Here is a 21,592-nt window from a genome sequence, read left to right on the forward strand (position 1 = left end):
TACAGGTAAAGAAGAGCATACTCCTTCCAGGGAATCAAGGAAGGTGAAGGTGGAGCACATGGAGAGCTGATGCAATCACTGTGACAGTCACATAGTCACAAGATGGACACCTGAACTCAAAAAAGCCAGGGAGCCAAGAACTGGAGAGAGCACAGCACAACTTTCTGTATTAAACAAAACTCGAGCGCAGAAACAGAAATCGGAGAGAATTAGAGGACGTGGGGACAGCTCCTGGTATGGAGGGAGGACTGCCAAGCACAAACACAGTACGGACATTTATAGATATGTAAAAGTAGATGTAATGCCCCACAACAAAAAGGTCTTGTAATGAATTTTGTTACTGTGTGTTTAAAAAAAAAAAAACAAGTGCACCAAAATGCTTACAATACAAAGCAACTGAAATAAAAATATAGAGACATGTACCTGTCTGAATAAAATACACACACAATAATTCTTTGTAAAAGATAAAAGCAGGGCTGCTAAGATGGTTCAGCTGGTAAAGGCCAGGCTCCAGACCTGGTTCCTGGAATCCACACACTGGAATGAAAGAACCAATTCCCTCAAGTTGTTTCCTGACCTCCATATGCGCCAGAGCATGTACATGAATGAATACACACAAAACAAACAAACACATGTTAAAAAAAAAGTGCAGGGTGCTAGAAGAACTTTGTGCTTTCTGTATTTTCCAAATTTTCTTCCAAACACATGTATTATTTTCACTATAGAAGAAAAGGTACTCCAAGGATGAGGTGACAGGTCTGGAATAGTGGAACTAGGTTTATGGGAGCAAATGGACACAATACTCAGGACTGGTTGTAGGGCAAAGCTTATCACAAAGTCTAGGCCTTCTGCGCTAGATAGAATAACCACAGGGCAGGCTTGGGGAATTCAGTGATTTGTACCAAAATGTAAACAGCCTGCAAGCAAAGTTTTCCTTATATAAATAATGTCCCTTTACAAAAAAATTTACTCTAGCCGGGCGGTGGTGGCGCACGCCTTTAATCCCAGCACTCGGGAGGCAGAGGCAGGCGGATCTCTGTGAGTTCGAGGCCAGCCTGGTCCAGGACAGGAACCAAAAGCTACCGAGAAGCCCTGTCTCGAAAAATCCAAAAAAAAAAAAAGAATTTACTCTAGGCAAGTTAAAATTTTGTCTTTGGTTGAGAGACAAACTCCGCAGCAGCAGCAGAGGTTAGCAGGCTGTACTCTGGGACACTCTAGTTCACAACCTGCTTTTAACTTAAGCAAGTTATTTAATTACTCCATGCCTTAATGTTTTAAACACAAAACGTAGACCATGTCGGCCATTTCGCTGCCTTCTGATAAGGGCTGAATGAAACGTGGCAGAAGGACAGGTTTGGGATTCGTGGTCTGACACAGTAGTGCTCAGGGAATAACAAGCCCCTCACTGTCTTTCACTGCTGATCAGAACTGGGTAGTCAACTCAGGGTAGAAAAACAGAGTAACTAAAGGCATTACGAAGAAACAAAAATGGTCTACACATCTTAGCAATCTGATGTCAGCTGGGATCACTGTAGGAAACATTAATAATATGTGTGAAATGGCCAATCAAGAGAAAGGTGGAAAGCTGAGCTACATACTTGGAAGCCACTTTGGCTATGGTTAAAGCAGTATCTGTAGGATGTTACATTTAGAATCTCATAATAAATTTAAAACAAATCCTTAAGAAAAACATCTAGAACCACTTTAAAGAATATGCAATACCCTTAGAAGGGAAAAGAATTTCAAATCACGAGGAAATGCTCAAAGTGTGGCTACAGAAATGAACACTGCAGCACAAAGTCCCACACTGAAGGGCTTATCTGCTTGTGTCCACAGTGCGATTAAGAAGATGCGCTTTTATCACTCTCTACCCTGCTTGGAACCAAACTTCAATTTGACAGCTCAGATTCTCTAGAGTGAGAGGCCGAACAGCAGCAAACCGGAGAAGCAAAGACACAACAGTACTATTTTCTTTTCAAGCCAGTTTTGAGAGTCTGGACCAAGTCTCAGGCTTGAATTTGAGAGTGTTCCTTTTGTCCCTTCTGCTGTTACTGTAGGAAAGGCTGGATCTCCTGTCTGTACTGAGTGCCATCTTTAATGATGATATATGGGGGTCCTTTCCCTTCAGCACTGCTGGGGGAGGTCAGGCACGTGGCAACACCCGCCTGAGTATCAACAAGTGAATTATAAACTATGTCAATCCAGTTAATGCAAAGCCGTAATCCTCTTTAACAGAGATCAAATCACTGCCGTGAGTTATGTTTGCTCTGCAATCTGATAAGGAAGAGAGGGAGCGGCTAATAAAAGAGTAATGGGAGCCTTTAATGACACTGGTAAAAGGTAACACCAGTTAGAGTGGGGCTCTTGTTCTGCTGATTAGATCAATGTTGCATATCTGCCCAGACTTGCTTCACCTGTCAGAATAACCTGTGTCTTCTTAGGAGATAAGCAGCCTCAGAGAAAACATCTGTATTTTAACCATTCTTGCCTGAAGTTCTTACCCAACAGATGTTTTCTGGGATCATAAGCAGATGAGCTCTCAATGTCATGCAAGCTACAGCACAAGAACATCAAGACCAATGCCTGCTTCTATGCAATAAAAACAGCACAATAGGCAGGGGAGCTTTAAGAAAGCAGGGGTTATGGACGGTGGACAGGACAGGAGAGTGGTGAACATGCTTGCATGTAGACTGCAGATCCATACACAAAAATGGCAAGCCAAAGACAAAGTGCCTGTAGGAATTCTATGATACCAAGGCACCTCAGGAGCAACATGGTTGTGATGTTGACAGAGTACTTTATAAGATGGGCTTACATTTGTACATTTCTTTTTTTTTTTTTTTTTTTTTTTGGTTTTTTTCGAAACAGGGTTTCTCTGTGGCTTTGGAGCCTGTCCTGGAACTAGTTCTGTAGACCAGGCTGGTCTGGAACTCACAGAGATCCGCCTGCCTCTGCCTCCCGAGTGCTGGGATTAAAGGCGCGCGCCACCATCGCCCGGCCATTGTACATTTCTTAAACTTGGATGTAAAACAATAATGTGTTCAGTACACAATACTTACCATTAAAGGGTCCTTCTCCTTGTGATGTTTTATTAAGGGAGAGAGGATAAGGCTGCTGTTATTACTAAGAGAATTTGGTGTTTTTGTTTGTTTTGTTGCAAAGGAACCAAACAATTCTAAATGCTAATGTTGCCATTATGTTTATAATAAGAGTTACAAGAAATAAGCTACCCAGAAAAATGCCATAACCTGCATTTAAAAGGGCCAGTGTCAGAATCAATCTGGTGGGGGAACCCTCTCAGAAGTGGTAGCAAACGCAGCCACACCACTTTTCTCTGGTCTGTACCCAGCTGATTGTCACTGCTTAGACGCCCTGTCCCTGCCAAGAGCAGAAGCCAGTATCAGTGCGGTTTAACCACAGACACCTTCTCAGCAAGTCTTAGAGTCTTGGCAAGGGCACGTGTTTGACATCTACCTGCACTACCCGTGACAAAACCTCACATCTTCAAAGTCAGTCTCCAAGTGCCTAGCATATACAGCAAAAGGCAGCTAATCTCCCCATCTCCCAGTGCTTTGCCATCAGCAGAGCAGAGAAAGGTCATGAAGTTTACTGACCACAGTAAACTCTGGGGTCAGTACTCACACCAGGTAAGGGGAGCTCGGCTTCTCAAAATCCTTAACCAGCTTAAAAAGACCTCTGTCCATAAGCCAGAGGGGAAGTGAGAACCTGTGCAGAGTGGCAGTTCATGCCTGTTCTCCAGAGTCCATTGCTAGGGGTCTCTAAAGACCCACAGGACATTCTGCCTTGGACAGGCAAACCAGGGTTGCTCAGTGCAGAGTGTGGTGAAGCTGGGCTTGTTTTCAGGCTCATGGTAACCCTTGTGCCAACACATTAAAATTCTTTCAGTTCTGGAAATGTGTGGCAGACACATGTGCCGTCTCTCTCAGAGTTGGAGTGCACCCCTACTGGACATAGGACACATCAGGGTCACACAAGATTTTCACTGACGAAAGTGCCCGAGGGAAGAGATGACACAAAGAGCTCAGCTGGGCCACTTTGCATTTAAAAAGGCTTTTTTTTTTTTAACAGATCACTTAAGACAAAAATTCCTAGTGCGAGAAAAGAATTTTTATCAGCAAGAATTAACTAACTAGAGAACACTCCACAGGGGACAAGGTGGGGATACCACACTGCCCTTCCACAGACCATGATATTTAACTTCCTGTGTTACAGAGGTCCTCTCTCTTAATGAGTACATTCCCATTTCAGTCCAATCCATCCAATCCAAATTTACTGAGCTCAAACTGGACAGGGATATGGGAGAGTCAAGGATGAGCACTCAAGAGCCCTTAGACCCACTGGGTACAAATCCAATTTAGGCTTATTTGCAAACAATAGCCTGGAGCCAAGGAACACCTGCAGAGAGATGAAGGCAACCCCCAGACCTGGATCAACTCAGAACTGTGGGGGAGCTGCTTCTGGGAAGAAAACTTCAAGAGTGCAGGGAGTGCTGTGTTGCCTACCTACATGATACCACAGTTGGGGAAGGGAGCGTGAAAAGAAGTAGCTAGGTGCCACAGTCAGCTTAGGGTATGAACCACGGGGGGGGAGGGGGGGACGACACATCTTTCACTTTACATACTCCAACAGAGGAGTATCAGAACCTTCCCACTGCCTCCATGGTTCATATATGTAATTCCAGAAACTGAAAATAGCTTTCTGTTGATGTTGATACAAAGCAATACAAACTTATTGTAGAAATTCAAATACTACAGACACACAATAGAGTAAGAGTCTCATTTACTTACCCCCTCCCCAGCCCCCAGCAATAAACATCAAAGGCTTCTCACTTCTTAATAAGAGACAGCGTGAGTTCTCTCATAGAGTAGGTTAGGGGTAGCCTGGAGGCAGGAGAACCACAGCATTGCTTGTCTCTTGACTCCTTGTCATCCAGTCCCTTCCCCACTGGTAATTACTGAGGATACATACTCTAACACAGACACAGGATACCATATGCCTGCTTAGTGTTTTTTAACTTTTACATTTTAATTTATTCATTTTGTTTATGTGTGTTTTGCCTGTATGTATGTACACTGGTGAAAGTTCACATTGCATGCCTGGAGTGTGGCGTTCAGAAGGGGCACTGGATACTATGGAAATGGAGTGCTGCTTTATAAATGTTGGGTACCATCCATATGAAAATCTTAAACTTGTGCTTTGTTCTGATTTTGCAGTGCTGTGAACTGACCTTCAGGGAAGCTGGGCATGGGCTGTTCCATTAAGATGCATGCTAGCCCCTAAAATCTGAAATTTTGAGTACCAACATGCTGCTCAAATAGCTGAAAAGTGTGGCACCTGTTTTATTTCAGATTTTCTTTATTCTGGAGGCAATTGGTGAAGTCTATGCAAATATTCCCACACCTGGGAAACTCTTGAATCTTCTGTTCTGATCATTTGAACAATGGAGACTCAACTTGTTTATCTTGTTAACTCAGAAATAGAATTATAATATGATAAGTGTTTTGCAGGCTACCTTTTCTACTGAGTGTTATACAAAACTACTTCTTTCTCAATAATTGCTTATAATTTCATAAAAAGTTTTATTCAACCAGTTCCCTACAGAACTGGTTATTTGAATTATTTATTTTTCAACATTCTAAACAATATTGCAAAACAGATCCTAGAAAAGCTCCTTACACACACACACACACACACACACACACACACACACACACGGCGACAGTACATGAAAGTTCATTCCCCACACCATCACTGCAGATTACTAGTCCTTTTAATGTTTTTCAGCAAAAGAGAAAAAACAGTATCTCATTATCTTAATTTGCATTTCTTTACATTTTTACTGTATAATTTCCCAGCCTTCATGCTGACACATGCTCCCTACAACTGCGCGATGTGAGGAAGCTGCAGATACTCTACTTACAGCAGAGCACTGCCTTCCTTGTTCTAGTTTGTCATTTCCCTACGAACCTTGGTTCTGATGTCTTTCACAGTGAGACCTATGTGATATCTGGTCCCTGCATTATGCTTATAAAGTCCTTCTCTAACTCAAATTCAGAAGAAAAACAAACAAATATTCTCATTGTTTAAATCTCTGTTCTCGCACATTCGCGGCAAGAATTATTTATCTGTAAGTTAGCAAACCCCAAAGTGTTCACTTGAGGAAGGCAGTCTGGAGACACTGACATTCAAACAACTGTGAACATCTTCCATCTTCCATCATGACATAAAAATGAAACACAAAGCAGAATACTACTGGATGAATACAGTGGTCCTTTAAAACATATGGCAGACTGGCTTCAGGACGCCTCCCTTCCCCTAAGACACTAGAACCCACCACTGCAATGACAACTATCTCCCTCTGCATTCATGGGGAACATACCAATACCAACATCTGCAGAGGCTTTAGTTTTATATAAAACAGTATAGCACTTGCATAAACTTCTGCCAACTACTAGATTTAAGCATATCTACTTACTATTGAATTCGGTATGTATTATATGAGCCATGTAATCATCGTTTACTGTAATGTTTAGTATAATGCCATGGAAAGGCATGTTCTATACATACATAACTTACTGTGGGACAATGGTCTTGTACCCTGTAAGGATTTGTCACTTGTATTGGTTTAATAAAATGCTGATTGGCCAGTAGCCAGGCAAGAAGTATAGGCGGGGAGACCAGAACATGAGAATTCTGGGAAGAGAAAAGACTCAGTCTGCAGTTGTCACCCAGATGCTGAGGAAGCAAGATGAGAATGCCTCACTGATAAAAGATACCAAGCCATATGGCTAACACAGACAAGAATTATGAGTTAATTTAAGATGTAAGAGTTAGCTAGAAATAGGCATAAGCTATTAAACAAGCAGTGTTGTAATTCATATAGTTTCTGTGTGATTACTTTGGGTCTGGGCAGCCGGGAAATGAACAAGCAGCCTCAGTCAACAATAACTGTCCTCCCTCTCTCACCGCTCCCTTCCATCCCATTTTAGTGGATCTGGCATCATATCCACAACCTTAGGCACACTAGGCAAGTGTCCTACAGCTAATCTATATCTCCAAGCCCATATATAATTTTTCTTTTAAATATTTTCTTATGTATGTGCATGTATGTGTATGTGTGAGCACAAAACACATGACTGTGAGTGTTAGCACATGTATGCCACGGTATCCACGTGGAGGTCAGAGGACAACCTTGGGTGTCAGTCTTTGTCTTCCACCTTGTTTTATTTTTATTTTTTATACTTATTTACTGTATTATATGTGGGTATATCTGTGAGGAGGTCAGAGGAAGACTTTTGGAAGTCAATTCTTTCCTTCTACCACGTGGGTTCCAGGAATCAAACTCATATCCATCTTGTTGGCAAGAGCCTTTACCCAATAAGCCATCTTGCTAGCACTGTCTACCTTATACTAGACAAGGTCTCTTGTTCACGGCTGTGTACTCCAGGCTAGCTGGCCCATTAAATTATAGGGATGCTCTTGCACCTATCTCCCATCTCACTCTAAGTGAACTGGACTATAGATGCACACTATTGCACCAGAATTTACTTGGGTTCTGGGGATTCCAATGAAGGTCCTCATGCTTTATTTCCCAGGGCCTAAATTTTTTCAATGGAAGGTTGGCTGAATCTAGATACAAAACCTATGGTTACAGTGTCCTGGCTGTACCACATTACTTTCAATTTAGTTTTCCTACTGAAGAAAAACAAAACAAGGGCCAATCATGGTGGCATACATACACCTGCAATCCAAGCATTCAGGAGGCTGATGGACGAAGTTTATGAGTTCAAGTCCAGCATGGGATGCACAGCAAGACACTCTCAAATGAACAAAAACAAAACTCACAAAAGAGGTCATGCTACTGATCTCTCCTTCTTTACTTAAGGTAAACTAATGACTACCAGTCCCAGAAGCTTTGATTCTAGAAGGAGAAATGCTAATCTTCAGTTACAGTTCTCATAGTTCATTTAGAGGACAAAGCCAGAGCAGAGGACGAACACTTCACCCTCAGGAAACACAATATGAATGAGTGCCCTGTGAGAAAACACATGCTCAGTGCAGGGTGTGGTGGTGAACACCTTTGATCCCAGCACTCAGGAGGTAGAAGCAGGCAGATCTGAGTTCGAGACCAGCCTGGTCTACATAGTGAGCACAATAGCCTTTCCAGGACAGGCTGGGCTACAAACAGACCCTGTTTCAAAACTAACAAAACAACAGCAAAACACAAATGTCCAGTTCTCCAGTCACAAGACCATTGTCAACTTCTTTATCATGGAGCTAATTGACAAAAGACAGATGCTGGTAACTATTATACAACAACAACAACAATCCTTTAACTACAGAGTGTTACAGGTCTGCTGACCAAATGATGCATTCCTAACCCCTTCTCCTTTACTGTTCTATCTGAGGTGGCAATGCATCACAGACCTGGTCAAAGGAATTTAAAAAAAAAAAAAAAAAAAAAAAAGGAAGCTGCTGCAAGGGATTCTGGGAAAGCTTTTACGCAAAACAAGAGCCCACAGATATGGCTGGCACCGCTCTAGCCCTATGCTTCTTAGGCGTCCAGTATCAAATGATTCTAACTGCTGCACTCGTTCTCGAATACTTTTTTTGTTTTGTTTTTGGGTTGAGATGAGGGTCCCATTGTATCAGACAGATTGGTCTTGAATTCTTGATCTTCCTGGTTCAGCTTCTCAAGTGCTTGGATTATGGGTGAGTACCACCATGACTGGTTTTTCAAATAATTTGCAAGTGTAGCATGTAATACATCATTAAAAAGGATAAGTATAGATAACATTCTGAGAAACAAAGAACCTCTGGGGTACCAAGTAATATAAGAAAAATGCAGGGTTAGAGATTCAGGTCAGTTGGTATGGTACTTGCCTAGCATGCTTGAAACCCTTTCAATCTCCAGCACTGAACAACAACAACAACAAAATGCATGGTAGTGCACACCTGTAATCCCAGCACTCAGGAGGTAAAGGCAGGAGGATCTGAAGTTTAAGGTCATCCTCTGCCATATAGCAAGTTTGAAGCCAGTGTATGATGCATAAGAGCCTGGAAAGGAAGAAAGGAAGGGTGGGGGAGGAAGGAAGGAGGAAGGGAGGAAGGGACAGAGGGAAAGAAAAGAGAGCTCCCAACTAAGAAATGGAAAACTGGACTCTAAATGGTTCCATAGTAATGTACTCAAAAGAACTTATTACTATTCATTTACTGTCTGAGCTAATAATATAACCTCAAACTGGTACAGTGGTACATCCTTGTAATTCCAGTATTCAAGAGGTAGAGGAAGGATAATTTTAAGTTCAACGTCAATCTGAGCTACTCAGAGAAAGCCTGATTCCAAAATAACACCTAGTTTTCTTATTAATACATTTTCCCTTGTTTTTCAGACAGGACAACAAAGACACACTTAATTTACTTTACAATTTTTGAGACACGGTCTCACGTAACTGGGCTGGCTTTCCAACTTACTATGTAGTTAACGAATGGCCTTGAATAGTTTTGTGTTTGTTTTTTTAGATTTGTTATTTTACTTTTTTAAGTGTGTGTATGTCTGTACGTGTGTAGATATATGCACCTGACTGCAGACGCCCTTAGAACCCAGAGGCATTAGAACTACTGGAGCTAAAGTTAGCATTACAGGCGGTTGAGAGACAGCTGATGTAGGTGCTGGGAACTGAACTTGAGTTCTCTGCAAGAGTAGTGTGTGCTCTTAACTGTTAAGACATCTCTCCAGCCCTCTCCTTTATTATTATTTTTTTAATTTACTTTAGTTTTATTTGTGCAGGTATGCACATTTATGCAAACAGATGCCCATGGAGACCAGAAGAGGACATGAACTCCCTTGAAGCTAAAATTACAGGCAGTTGGTGAGCCATCAAACCTGGGTGCTAGGAACCAAACTGAGGTTCTCTGAAAGAAGAATAAGCACTTTAACTACTGAGTCATCTCTCCAGACTTCTCATTATGAATTTTTAAAGATATTTTATTTTAATTTTATGTGTACAAGTGTTTTGCCTGCATGTATGTATGTATGAGTACCATATGTGCCTGTGCCCACAGAGGCAACAAGAGGGTGTCAAATCTCCTGGAAATGGAGTAACAAATAGCTGTAAGCCACCATATGGGTGCTGGGAATCTAACCGGGTCCTTGAAAGCACTGAGTCATCTCTCTAGTCTCCACAATCTTTTTTTTTTTTTTTTAAGATTTACTTTCAATTTTAAAAATTTTGTGTGTGTTTTGTATGTAGGTATGGGCATTTAAGTGCAGGAGCTTGAAGAGGCTGAAAGAGTTGGATCCCCTTCAAGCAGGAATTGTAGTCAGTTGCTAGCCATCTGACGTGGTTTCTAGAAACTGAACTCAGGTCTTCTGGAAGAGCAGTACATGCTTCTAACCACTAAGTCATCTCTTCACTGGATTCCCCCATCCCCTGAACTCTTGATACTTTCACCACCACCTCTCAAGTGCAGGGATTACAGATGTGAATAACAGCACTCAGCTTTTACTTTGGAACTTTCAAATGATTAGATCCAAAAGCCACTAAAAAGGCAACCATACCTAGGCATCCACTTCTAAAGCACTTGAGAAAAATGTGGTCACAAAACAGATACAAGGGTATGTAGGATTATCCACTAGCTACCTTGTAGTCAAACAAGTCAAATGAAAAACAGCCAACTGTGCTTGCCTATGCCCATAGATCTACTATTTTCACAGGCAAGAGGCAAAGTGATCTGATGAGATTTGGTAGCAAGCTGAAAGGCTACCTGTGACACCCGGCAAAACCACTCCAACCTACAACCACTTGGCAAATGTTTACACTAAAATATCACCACAGCATTATTTGTGATAGAATAATGTCTACCAGTCAGTGAATGGCTAACCGATATAAAAATATTATAGCCGGGGGCCAGAGAGATGACTCAGCGGTTAAGAACACTGACTGCTCTTCCAGAGAATCCAGGTTCAATTCCCAGCACCTACATGGCAGCTAACAACTGTCTGTAACTCCAAGATCTGACACTCTCGCATAGACATAAAAAAAACAAACAACGAAAAGCAAACACCAATGCACATAAAATAAGAATAAATTGTTTAAAAATATTATAGTAATTTTACTTATTTACTTATTGTTCCTTTTTGGTCTTTTTTTTTTTTTGGTTTTTTTTGTTTTTTGTTTTTTTTTGTTTTTTCGAGACAGGGTTTCTCTGTGGTTTTGGAGCCTGTCCTGGAACTAGCTATTCTAGAACAGGCTGGCCTCGAACTCACAGAGATCCGCCTGCCTCTGCCTCCCGAGTGCTGGGATTAAAGGCGTGCGCCACCACTGCCCGGCTCTTTTTGGTCTTTCGAGACAGGATTTCTCTGTGAAAGTCCTGGCTGTCCTGAAACTCACTATATAGACCAAGTGATTTGAATCTTAAAAATTATTATTTTTTTAAAAAGATTTATTTATTTACTGTGTATACATTATTCTGTCTGCATACCTGGAGAGGGCAACAGATCCTCTTTACAGATGGTTGTGAGCCACCATGTGGTTGCTGGGAATTGAACTCAGGACCTCTAGAAGACAACCAGTGCTCTTAACCTCTGAGCCACCTTTCCCGCCCCTTAAAAATTATTTTACTGACATAAAAATGCTCAAAGGCCAGGTAGTGCTGGTGCATGCCTTTAGTCCCAGCACTTGGGAGGCAGAGGCAGGCAGAACTCTGTTAGTTTGAGGCCAGCCTGTTCTACACAGGAAGTTCCAGGATAGCCAGGGATACACAGAGAAATCCTGTCTCGGAATTTAAAAACAACAACTACAGCAACAAAACAACAAAAACAAAAAACAAACAAAAAAAGAGTAATTCCAGAACAAGCACAAGAAAGGTAGCTTTGATAAGCCCAGTATGGTGGAGGCCAGCCTGGTCTATAGAGAGTTCCAGGCCAGCTGGGGCTATGTAGTGAAACCCTGTCTAAGAACAAACCACCAAACAAAACAGATAAACTTTAAGTATCATGTGCCAAACAACAAGGAAACAAAGAATGTCGGGTGTCATACCAAAAGGATACAAACCAGCTTGAAGGGGCTTCCACCAATCTGTACAATTTTATATCAAAATAATTCATTGAGTGCCGGGCGGTGGTGGCGCACGCCTTTAACCCCAGCATTCGGGAGGCAGAGGCAGGCGGATCTCTGTGAGTTCGAGGCCAGCCTGTTCTAGAATAGCTAGTTCCAGGACAGGAACCAAAAAAGCTACGGAGAAACAGCCTCGAAAATAAAAAAAAAAAAAAAAAAAAAAATTCATTGAGTAAGACAGGAAAGCAGGAGCCCATGTTGCTATAAGTGAATCACTCGATGGTAAATAAATACAAGAAAGGGGATTCTCTTCATTAGAGTAGAATGCAAATTAATAAATAGAAAAGAGATAATTCATCCTCCTCTTCCTCCCCCTTCTTCAACAGGAACTCACTATGCAACCCTGGCTGGTCTAGAACTTGCTATGTAGACCAGGCTAGCCTTGAACACACAGAAATACACTTGTCCCATCCTTCCAAATGCTAGCACAAGAAATTATTCTTTTAATTAATTAATTTTAAAAAATTAGCTGTGTGAGATGGCAAACACCTGTAATCCCTTCACTTGGGAGAATAAGGCAGAAGGATGAGTGTCAAGCCAGTCTAGACTATACAGAGTTCTAGTCTAGCCTGAGCTAAGAATTTTAAGAAATAAAATAAATTAACGACTAAATAAATAAATAAAGTAAGTAAGTCAATATAGCACATGTCTTTAATCTCAGCACTTAGGAAACAGATGTAGGCAGAACTCTGAGTTCTAGGCCAGTCTGGGTTACGTAATGAGACTCTGCCTTAAAACAAATAACAATAAAGTGCTATCTCTGAATAATAATGAATAGCAACACTTCCCCTGGATATATCCTATCATTTCAGCTTCATGAACACATACTTCTTTTATAAAAGAATAAAGTCTGTAATCCCCAACAGCAGCTTCAACAAACACAAGAGAAGCTACACGTCCACTCCTGAGTGTTGCAGAGAGAGCACATGCACACAGCACACACAGAGCACTGACTTTGCCATGGACAGGAGCTCTGATGACCCAGGTTGGTGGACTAATGCTGAGACAAAACAAAACCACTATGTGGCAGTGTTGAGATTTATGGAAATTTTGATTTGGCTTTACGGTAATCATGGGAGTAAACACATGACAAGGACCCTGTTTCAATGCCAATGACTGATAAGAAACAGGAGGGCAATAGGTTGTAGAGCTGGTCAGTACCAGGTTCTCATGAAGCTACTTGAGATATAAAAGTAATCTACTGCTCACCTGGCATCATCATTCATTGAAGTGTGGTCAATAGGTGCCATGAAACTCAGGAGCTTGCTAAGGACATGAAACCTAAATAAAGCAAGAAAACAGACAGCAACATTAGCAATCATTAACTCAGCAAAGAAAACATATTCTACCAATTGAACCCCATGAGTGATCCCATGGACTTGGGTTCCAGAGTAGAGAGGGAAAAGATCACAGGCATTTGCAACTGTATTCTTTTTTCCCCTTAATGCAATAGGAAACAGCCTGCTAATAGAATAGTGAAAATCACAGTTAAACATAGACACATCTAAATCACAGCTAAATAGGAGGGGAAACAATACATTTGTATCTTTGAGCATGCATAAATCTTTAAATATTATTCCAGATAAAAATCAATAAGGAAGCCGGGCGGTGGTGGCGCACGCCTTTAATCCCAGCACTCGGGAGGCAGAGGCAGGCGGATCTCTGTGAGTTCGAGACCATCCTGGTCTACAAGAGCTAGTTCCAGGACAGGCTCTAAAACCACAGAGAAACCCTGTCTCGAAAAACCAAAAGAAAAAAAAATCAATAAGGACTCAACTACATTAGCTTCCTCCTCTATGTGTATCTTAGTTTTCTGTGCCATTAAAGTCACCTACTAGCAAGAGGACTGGCAAGAGAACAGGCAGTGCCAACAACACCATTCACTGATACTGGTTCCCCAAGCCAGGAAAGACTCCTACAACTCTATCATCTCCACAGGAACTGTGCTGGTTCTTTCACAATCCCACCCTTACCTGAAGGAGCACAAGGGAAGTTCTGAACAACTCTTGAGGTCAATTTTTAGTTTGAGATGTCATGAAATTTAACCTACTGCACCTGTACTTCCTGGCAATATATAAAATGTATTTTTGTATACAGTCCTTTGAAATTTCCAGATAAAATGAATTAAATATACCACTTAATACAAATCAGATTATACCAGAGAATTCCACAATGTACCCCTTTTAATCTTCCTATTAGAAAAAGCTTGGATGACTGCCACACAACCAAAAACATAGACAAATACATAAAACTTCTATTTGAGCAAAACATTTAAAAACAAAAATCCAATAAATATCCTCATGCATAATTATTTCAGTTTTAGAAACATTTTACAGATATCAATCACACATATCTAAACCCCCCAAACTTCATTCTTTTTTCAACAAATGAATTTTACAAAATAACAGCATGAATTTTTTTCAACTCAAGAGTAACAGAAAAATATATACCCACATGCACAAACACAGTTTAAAAATGAAACTGTAATGCCCAACATATAATATTTTGGTTAGTGATGGCTACACAGTCTTTGTGTCATAGGCTACAATAACTAGCTTTCTGTAAATGTGTAAGTAGGTCACCTAACAGGTCCCCCTCTTGGTAAGCAACAAATGATTGCACTTAATAGTTTGCACTGTCTTCACACCTGTAGAGTGCTCTTGTGTCTATAGAATTTATTTAATGTTGTTATACCACATATAAAAAGACATCTATATAGTTTCTTTTCTTTTTTTAATATTTATTTATTTGTTATGTATACAATATTCTGTCTGTATGTCTGCAGGCCAGAAGAGGGCACCAGACCTCATTACAGATGGCTGTGAGCCACCATGTGGTTGCTGGGAATTGAACTCAGGACCTTTGGAAGAGCAGGCAATGCTCTTAACCACTGAGCCATCTCTCCAGCCCCCTAGTTTCTTTTCTTTACAAACATTTTACACAATGTAAAAATTAAAAGTTTTTGTTTGTGACAGAGCTCATATTGCAATTCAGACTGGTCATAAAACTGAAACAATCCTCTTGTCTTGGTTTCCAGGGTGCTTAGATTAGAAGTGTGAATCACCACACCTGACTCAAAAAGGATTTTTTTTTTTCTGTGTTTTCGGTGATATTGGGATTGAGTACAGGGCCTTGTGTATACTAACAATAATTTGAGAGCCATGAGGATATTTGTTTCCCCTCAAACTTTTTCTTTTCTTTTTGGACAGGGTCTCATTATGTAGCTCTAACTGGCCTGGAACTCACTTATGCAGACCAGTAGGTCTCATACTCACTGAGATTATCCTGGCTCTCTTCAGATGTTTTTTGCCCATTGGTTTAGTATCTACTTGTGAGCTTTATCTACAAAATGTACTGCTATGCCGGGCGGTAGTGGCGCATGCCTTTAATCCCATAATCCCAGCACTCGGGAGGCAGAGGCAGGCGGATCTCTGTGAGTTCGAGACCAGCCTGGTCTACAAGAGCTAGTTCCAGGACAGGCTCCAAAACCACAGAGAAACCCTGTCTCGAAAAACCAAAAAAAAAAAAAAAAAAAGTACTGCTATATGGAGCTGGGGTAGTGGCTCAAGAAGTAAAGTGTTTGATGTGCAAAACAGAGGATCTGAGTTAGGATCCCCAGAATCCACTGAAATGTCAGGCATAGTGATGTACCTGTAACCATAGTGCTGGAGCACTGATGTAACAAGAGCTTCCTGGAAGCTTGATGACTAGACAGCCTAGCCAAAATGGCAAACTCAAGTTTGTGGAGAACAATATCGAAAACAGTTGATGTCAACTGCTACTGCCACACATGAATACACACACGCATTTTTTAAAAACTTGAAATAAAATATCTGCTGTGGTGTTTGTTCCACTGGGGATTTTCTACTTCTCTGGTTCCCTCTACATTTAGCTAGTAACTAGAATTATGCACGACTTTGGTCAACGTATTAATTGGTATACTAAAGGCTTTTATGAAACAAACCATACAATAAGAGTTGTGCTCAAGAAGTAGAGGCAAATAGATCTCTGTGTCTGAGGGCAGCCTGATTCACTGAGAGGTCCAGGTCAGCCAAAGCTACATAGTGAGACCCCGTAGTGAGACCCCGTCTAGAGAGAGAAAGGAAAGGAGGGAGAGACAAAGAGGGAAACAACATTTCTAGTATGGAAAGTCCTTTGGCTGTTGCTTCTAGCCTTACACAGAAGCCAAAAGATTCTTGAGTACCCAGCTAGTGGTAGCACACACCTTTAACCCCAACATTAAGGGGACAGAGGCAGGTGGATCTCTGTGAGTTCGAGGCCAGCCTGATCCACATAGTGAGTTTCAGGGCAGCCAGGGCTATACAGAGAAACCCTGTCTTGAAACAAACCATAGAAAAAGAGAGTGAGAGAGAGTTATCTCGATATTTGTGTCGACAAAGTGATGAGAAGGGAAAAGATTTTGGGGACTCTGACATTCCAGGCACTTTGGTCGTGGTAAATACTCCCATGAACAATAGGCTGCCTTTGTCTCGCCTCCTCAGCATTCTTTATGAACTCCTCTTCCTCTATCAATCTCATATATGTGATATTTCTTGGGGTTCTGTTTTTCTTATTATAGACTTGTCGTATTATACAGTTTGAGGAAATGCAATTAAATTGCTTCTAAACTATCCAGTAATAAATACATATACCCTTCTCAATTAAAAATATCTCTAAAAAGATTAGAAACATCTTCAGGAGGAAGAGGCAGGAGGATCCCTGAGTTCGAGACCAGCCAGGTATACAGAGTGAGTTCTAGGACAGCCAGGGCTATGTGGAGAAATCCTGTCCTTGATTGACTAAAAAAAAAAAAAAGACCTTTCAAGGTTGTATGAAATTTAACATATTCTAAACAGAATCCACTCTTTCTCTCAACAACAACAAAAAACAAAACAGATTTTCTCCTTGTAGCATATACTGGTGACCATTCTAGCTTACAATCTTCACATGAAGTCACTATGAAATACTAAGTCTTCACCTGAATTCATGGTTCAGCGTATCAGCTCTTTCATCAAGCCCTTGCTCTCAAAAATTTCTAGTCCTAGTTCACAAAATGCTAGAATTGTCTTTCTAAAACACTAGAGTGATGACAATACTCCTCTGCATGGAATCTCTAAATGCTTCATGGTGGTCAACAGAACAGAGCCCAAACTGCGAGAGGGGCTGTGACCTGGCACTCACCTACACACCAAGCCTCACTGCCTGCCATTCCTCTACTTTCACTTTAAGCCTGAAATTCCCAAGATGGCCCCACTGTCTCAAACAGGCAAATGTTTATACAAATAATACTCTTTTTGCTTTCACCTGGTCTAATCAGTCTCTCATGGTTCAGTGTGGACGCGGCACCTTGCAGTCTTCCTGTGAAGGCTGCACACCTTAATGTAGCACCCACCAACAGCAAGGAATCACCCTCTGCAAGGTCTGCCCGCTTTTCCAGACTTGATCTACCGACTACAGTCCCTCTTATTTTTAACCTTTAGTCTTGTTTTGCTTAAGCATGTCTCTTGAATGGCTGTTGCCAGAATAAGATTTTAATGTCTCTGAGTATTTGGGCAGGTAGGGATTGCAACCATTACCAAGTTACATAATTGCAGTGGCACACATGTCTAATTAACAGTTTAATGAAATTAACTTCATAAATTAAGATAATAAAAGCAAGTTTCATTAAAATAAAATCCTGATCAGTGGAAATGGTTTGTCAAAGAAGCATAACCACCAGAGTTTGGCTACTCACCACCCATGCAAATGCTAAGCAGGTATAGCTGATTACTGCCTATAATTCTGAGTTAAAAAGGAAGCAACCCCACCCCCCACCCCAGCAAACTGCCTAGACTAGCTTTGGGTTCAAGTGAGAAAGCCTAGGTCAATATAAATGATAGAGAGCAGCTGAGGAAGACACCCAGTGTCAACTTCTGGCCTCCCATACACATGTGCATACACACATACATCCCCACACACAATACTGTTTTCTTTCAACCTGATAAATAAAAATCCTGACCAACGTCTTTTGATCTGAGCAGTAGTCCCATGCTCTCAATCATAACAGAAGAGTACCTGCTTTCCAATACCAACTTTGACTTTTCTTTTTCCTCTAAGGATTGAAAGCAGAGCCTCATGCATTCTCAGCAGGCACACTGCTGGTGAGCGCCACTTCTAGATCCAGGTTTTTAAATCTATGCTTTGCTTACAGTCACAGCCAATCATTGTAGTATTATCATCATTTTTATCCAAGGCACTTTCTGACTGACTACTATCTACAAGGCACTGCAGTTGGTAGTGAGGTTGAGCTATCTGAAAGGATAAAGTAATACTATTCTTGAGCACAAAGGGCACATACAGCTCTTGGTTCTAATAATTTAAAAATTCACAGTAACAAAAATGTAGAATATTTTCTTGTGGGCTGGAGAGATGGCTCAGAGGTTAAGAGCACTGCCTGCTCTTCCAAAGGTCCTGAGTTCAATTCCCAGCAACCACATGGTGGCTCACAACCATCTGAAATGAGATCTGATGCTCTCTTCTGGCTGCAGACACACAGACAGAATATTGTATACATAATAAATAAATAAATATTAAAAAAAAGAATATTTTGTTTCCTCCCTCTCCTTTTTTACTTTTTAGGAAGCTGGGTCTCTATGTAGCCAAAGTAGGCCTCAAGCTTTTGATCCTCCTGCGTTAGCCTCCTCAGTGCTAAAATTACAGATTATACCATCACAGCTGGCCTCTCTCAATTCTTTGGAAGACATAATTTATTCCCAAGAGAAACACCATTATATAAACATAAGAGAGTGTTTACTGTGTACTAGATATCTACACATTAGTTTACTTAATACCCATAACAAGTCTATGAAGAAGGGATTATCTCCTTTAATTAATAAATGAAAACAGTGAGGAATAGAGAATAAAGATCCAAAATAGCATGACCAGACAGAGTCAAAACTGGAACCCATGTCTTCTACTTGCTCCTTCTGGAGAGACCCCAGTAAGGTAGTCTTATACACAGTCCTAGAGTGTAACCTGAACTAACAGTAAAGACTAGAGTTGCCATTTATAACATACTGTTAGTAACATTCTTTAAATCCCCATGGGGAAAAAGAGACAGACCGGTACAGAAAAAGGAACGGAACTGTGGAAGGAAACAAGCACAAGGGTGGCCGACTGATCCAGCAGTCTTAGAAGAACAACACCAACAGTAACAGCTACAATGGCGGTCAATACTGCTACACTACAATGCTTACCAGGAACCTAGCACTATTCTGAGAGCTCCATATACTTCATTTAATCTCACCACCACAAAGTGGTTCTGAGCGGTTATCACGCCCGTTTTACAAATGAAGAAATCAGCATAAAGAGTTTAAGGTCTCCCAAAGCATGCACTAGTCACTGTCTGAACTGGAACCCAAACTCAGGCAGTGTGGCTCGAGTCATCCTCTTAATCACACAGTAAAAATGCCCAGAGAAGCACAAGAGCTGCACATTTCAACACAGGAGAAAACTGGAAAGATTCTAACAGTTTCGGCTGAATGTAAGAAAAGTGGTAGCTCCTGCGCACTTCTGCAAAGCTGAACCAGCATTTCCTGGTGAGTCTTGTTAAATCCCGAACAAGGTAAAGTGATTATGAAATCTGTTTTTGTGAAGTTTGTTTTCTCCCTCTAGTAGTTCAGGCTGACTTCCAACTTACAATACTCCTGAATGCTGAGGTTACAGGCATGTATCATCTGAAGACATTCAAAAGTAAAACAGATCCATATCTGTCTAAAGGAAATCTAATAAAAGAAAGGCTCTCTAGTGATGTAAGATTAGCTATCTATCTAAAAGCATACATATAAAGATGGTTTTTGGCATGCATCTGAACTATCAGCAGATTCTTTGACACTGAGCTTTTGTCAGATGATATTACCCCACTCTAGCCTCAGGACATAAATCTAAAAATATAGAAATGTCAGTTCCTACTCTCTTGCTCTGTCTTTTGTCTGTATCTTTCTTTCTAAAAAATGTATTTTCTACTATTATCTATTTATGTATACATGTGTACATCCATGAGGTCAGAAGGGCATCAGATCCCCTGAAGCTGTCTGATAAGGCTGCTGGGAATCAAACTTATCTTGTGTAAGAACAGTGTGTGATCTTAACCACTGAACCATCTCTCCAGCCCTTGTCTGTACTTTCCTTAGACTCATTATTAGTGCAGAGTGGAGTGTTTTCATACATCAAAAATACTTCCTATTTTCCCATAAAAATTATATTCCTCATCTCATGTAAGTATACTGTTAACATTTTCTAAGTCTTTCACTTTGTCTTTTTAAAGTTAAAATAATCATCTTTCCTTTGTTTTCTAATTATTTCTTTCAGAGAAACATTAACTGTATTTTATACATCCATTGACAACAATAGAACATTCAATAAACTGTATTTCCCTTTTAGAGTAAAAAAATGGTCATAAAAACATTTACACATCAATTTGTTATTTTTATCATCCATAAAAACAGAATTGTGAGCAGTGGGTGTGTGTGGAAGAATATGCCAGAATATTAACACTCAAGAGGCTCAGGCAGGAGACTTTTAGTTCAAGGTCAACCTGTCTCAAAAAACAAAACCAAGGCTAAAATGGTCAAGAGAAAGAAAGACAGGACAATCAAAATGAAAGAGAAGCAACAAAGCACATTGGCTTCCCACAAACTTACCGAAGTTTCCTTCCTTTGCTGGCTTTTCTATCCACTTTCTTTCGGATCTTGCTTCGTAATTTCTGGATTGCAAGCCACTGCCTGGGAAATTCACAAGCCATGTTATGCAACATCACCCAAAGAAACAGCTATGAATATTGAAAAATTGTAATTTTTCTCACTAACAACCCTGCAGACAAAAACAACAACAACAAAAACAAAAACAAACAAACAAAAAGAAAAACATACCACCAACCTACATCAAATTCCTCAGGGCCAAAGTGACTTGGGGAGGATTTGTGCAATGGTAAAAAACAAATGGCAGGTGGGAAATTCTACAGCAAATCTGGTTAACAATGCTCCTCAGTATTTGGAGTTGCTGTGACAAGCACTCAATCTGTCAGTCTGCAGAAAAGTCCATAGAGTACAAGCCACTTGAGTTTCCGCTAACGTTTTGGCTTGTACACAGCCTCTAGATGCTGCAAGTGCTGGTTTGTCTGAAAGCATCAATTCATTTTTAATTACATTCTCATCACCCTCCTCTCTCTTTTAGTTTCCTGAGACAAAGTTTCTCTATGTAGCCCTGGCTCTCCTCGAATCTGCTTCTGTCTCCCAAGTGTTGAGGTTAAAGACACCACCATGTTAGCTCAATTCTCTAACTTTTATTTTCCCTTTCTAATACTCAGTTTTTTTATTTTCCTTTCTAATTAAAAATTTACACTTATTTGTTTATCTAGATGTGTGTGCACTCACTTGTTCATGCCCACACACACTACGGCACATGTACAGAGG

At 40.7% G+C, this 21,592-nt stretch overlaps 1 protein-coding gene across 1 annotated transcript in view; it reads right to left on the minus strand.

The window, feature by feature from the left end:
* Aatf (apoptosis antagonizing transcription factor) overlaps positions 1 to 21,592 on the minus strand; it is a 108,189-nt gene that overhangs the window by 12,981 nt on the left and 73,616 nt on the right. The window contains exons 10-11 of the mRNA XM_057775205.1: positions 20,822 to 20,902; positions 13,350 to 13,421 (exon numbers count right to left, since the gene is read on the minus strand). Of these exons, the coding sequence (XP_057631188.1) occupies positions 13,350 to 13,421; positions 20,822 to 20,902 (153 nt within the window). The remainder of the gene's footprint in view (positions 1 to 13,349; positions 13,422 to 20,821; positions 20,903 to 21,592) is intronic.

This window comes from Chionomys nivalis, chromosome 7, assembly GCF_950005125.1.
Source record: "Chionomys nivalis chromosome 7, mChiNiv1.1, whole genome shotgun sequence".
Lineage (NCBI taxonomy): Eukaryota > Metazoa > Chordata > Mammalia > Rodentia > Cricetidae > Chionomys > Chionomys nivalis.